The sequence below is a fragment of the Nestor notabilis genome, unplaced genomic scaffold (genome assembly GCF_000696875.1).
Source record: "Nestor notabilis isolate BGI_N333 unplaced genomic scaffold, ASM69687v1 scaffold19421, whole genome shotgun sequence".
Lineage (NCBI taxonomy): Eukaryota > Metazoa > Chordata > Aves > Psittaciformes > Psittacidae > Nestor > Nestor notabilis.
The window spans coordinates 959-3,646 of record NW_009916270.1 but is presented as its reverse complement, the minus strand read 5'-3'; the positions used below and the strand labels follow the sequence as shown (position 1 = coordinate 3,646).

General features: G+C 57.6%; 1 protein-coding gene across 1 annotated transcript; it reads left to right on the top strand.

The window, feature by feature from the left end:
* Positions 1-281: 281 nt before the first annotated feature.
* Positions 282-2,391, top strand: LOC104400534 (7-methylguanosine phosphate-specific 5'-nucleotidase-like; the record flags this gene model as incomplete). The annotated part of the gene is made up of 7 exons (XM_010024505.1): positions 282-328; positions 726-811; positions 973-1,062; positions 1,443-1,605; positions 1,891-2,091; positions 2,225-2,238; positions 2,299-2,391. Coding segments are annotated over 7 exons (694 nt in total), but the record flags the coding sequence as incomplete, so codon positions are not given.
* Between the last annotated feature and the right edge of the window lie 297 nt (positions 2,392-2,688).

Sequence of the window (2,688 nt, the reverse complement as noted above, 5' to 3'; positions counted from 1 at the left end):
CCCACTTCGCACAGTGAGTCGGAGCCCTTCGTGCTGTTCGGTTCCCGTGTTCGTGTTCTCGGTCCCTGCGGCTCCCGTTTCCCTCTGCCTCCGTCCCGCCGCTGCCAGGCCCGGCTGCTCCCAGCTCAATGCAGCTCCCTGGGGAGCCCGCAGCGCCCTGGGATCGGCCGTGCTCGGTCCATGTGCCGCACACGGCTCGGCTTGGGGAGAGCCGGTGCTGGGGGGGCAGGGTAGGGGCCTGTTAAAGCCTTTCGGGGTGCCCCGTTTTTCTGTCTTTGCAGATATCCTCAACGACAGTCGTGTTATCAGTGAGGACGGCAAGAAGGAGGTTGGTGTGTGCTGCTGCTTGGCTCTGGGGGTTCGTCCCTGTGGCCCATCATCGGGAGGCTGCAGCTCAGCCAATGCTGATGGAAGGAGAAGTTAAAAAGGGAGATTTTTAACTTGCCTGCTCCGCTGTGGGCAGTGTTGGTCTGAGCAGGGGAGGAAGGGGGCACGTGTGCCCATCTGTGCGTGCAGAAGCAAGGTGGGAGTCAGCCCGGCTGGGGGGGGTAAATGCTTCCTTCCCAGAGCTCCAGATTGGCTCAGAGTGAAGCTGCTGTGAAAGGGGGTTGGTTGTGGTTTTCATTAGGGAGTTTGGAGGCATTTAGAAATGCTCCTGCTGTTGTTTACAGTCTCTTTAGACAGGACGTTCACTCTGTTCTTTTCCCATCTGCCCAACACTCCAGCTAAAAGATCTGCTGCACTATTACTATCCCATTGAAATTGATCCTAACCGCACCCTGGAAGAGAAACTTCCCCTCATGGTGGAGTGGTGAGTGCTTGGATGGGATGAGCTTCGCCTTGTCCTGGCCGCTTCTTGCCCCTGAGTTCTACAAGGGTTGAAGTGTCTCTGGGCTCGGTGGCAATACCGGGAGCTTTCCTCTGCCCGCACGAAGGCTGCCCCGGGAAGCTCATTCCTCTGCCTTTCCCCAGGTGGAGCAAGGTCCATGAGCTGCTGTCGCAGCAGAGCATCCGGAAGGGGGACATAGCCCAGATCGTCAGAGAGTCGGGTGTGATGCTGAGGTACGGGCTGCAGGCACCGGGCAGCAGGTCTCTGAGCAGAGGTCCCGGCTATAGGCAGGGTAGGGGGGCAGCTCCCCTCTCCACATGCTGTAAGTGCTGCACCTTATCCAGGCCCTTGGCTCAGCGTCAGATCTTACCCACAGCACAAAAGCCTTGTGCTGACACTTGCTGGTAAAGGTGGTCTTGGTGGTGATGGTCCTAAAACTGGCTCAGGGAGCCTTGGTTTGAAGGAGCTGCCAGTCCCAGAGAGGAGATGGCTCCGTATGCCCAGGCTTCCATGAGCCCAAGTTCCCCTTCGGCATGGAAATCGTGTCCTGGCAGCCTGGGGCTGTTGCACCAGGGGTAATGGAAATACCCTGTAATGGACACTTCTGCTCTAGGGATGGATTCAAGGAGTTATTTGATCAGCTGCATAAGTACAACGTCCCCCTGTTCATCTTCTCTGCTGGCATCGGTGATGTCCTTGAAGAGATCATTCGTCAGGCCAACGTCTTCTACTCAAACATCAACGTGGTGTCCAACTACATGGACTTTGACGAGAACGTGAGTTTCTACGTGTGGGGATGCAGAGAGGAAGCTGTTCCACTCGGGGCTGCAATGTGTTTAAAGGCACATTTAAAAGCTGCCTGTTAACGTCTCTAAGTGTTTGATCCCTGTGGATGGAGCTCACTGCTGGGACCATCTCCGTGTTCCACAGCTGCCGGGTATCCTGGGGGTGTCGCTGAGATGAGGGCTGGTGCCCTGTGAGCATCCCCCTCTGTCTGCCCATCCCGGGAAGGGAGCTGAGGCTGTGGCACGTGGAGGGATCAGTTTGTCCTGTTTGCACAGGGAGTCCTCACACGATTCAAGAGACCTCTCATCCACACCTACAACAAGAACGACAGCATCCTGCAAGGCACAGAGTACTTCCAGCAGCTGAGCACCAGGACGAGCGTCATCCTGCTGGGGGACTCCATGGGTGACCTGACGATGGCAGACGGCGTTCCCAGCGTGGAGAACATCCTCAAGATTGGCTTCCTCAATGACAAGGTGGGTGCGAGAAGCAGTTGCCGTGCTCCCCTGCCACCCTCCCCTAGGTGCAAAGGCAGCAGAGAGGGGCTGGCAGCTGCCCCAGTGACTGGGGGGCATCGTCAGCGTGGTCCCTGACCCCTCTTTGTGGTAGCATCGGGAGGTGCTGTGGGTGCAGCAGCTTCATTCTCAGTTCTCTCCTCTCCATCCCATCGCCTTTTTTTTGAGGGGGAAGTACCTGGATGCCTTCGACATCGTGCTGGAGAGGGACGAGACGCTGGATGTGGCCAACGGGATCCTCCGCTACATCCTTACGGAGACGTGAGCTGGGAAGGCTCCAGCCCGGGCGCAAAGCACCTTGGTGGTCAGTGTCCTGCCGTTGGCAAAGCTGGAGTTGATCTTCTGCTACCTGTTGGGCTACATCCTGATGCTGGGCTATATCCTGCCCTTGTGCACATCCCGACCTCACGAACCCCCTTTGGGCAGCCCTGCAGCGGGAGGGGTGAGATGGAGGAAGCTGCTCCACTGCCTTCACCCCACCTGTGCCCAGATCTGCTGCTTCCCACTTGGAATTCATCCCATTCAGACTCCATATCCCACTCAGGCTTCATCCCTGCC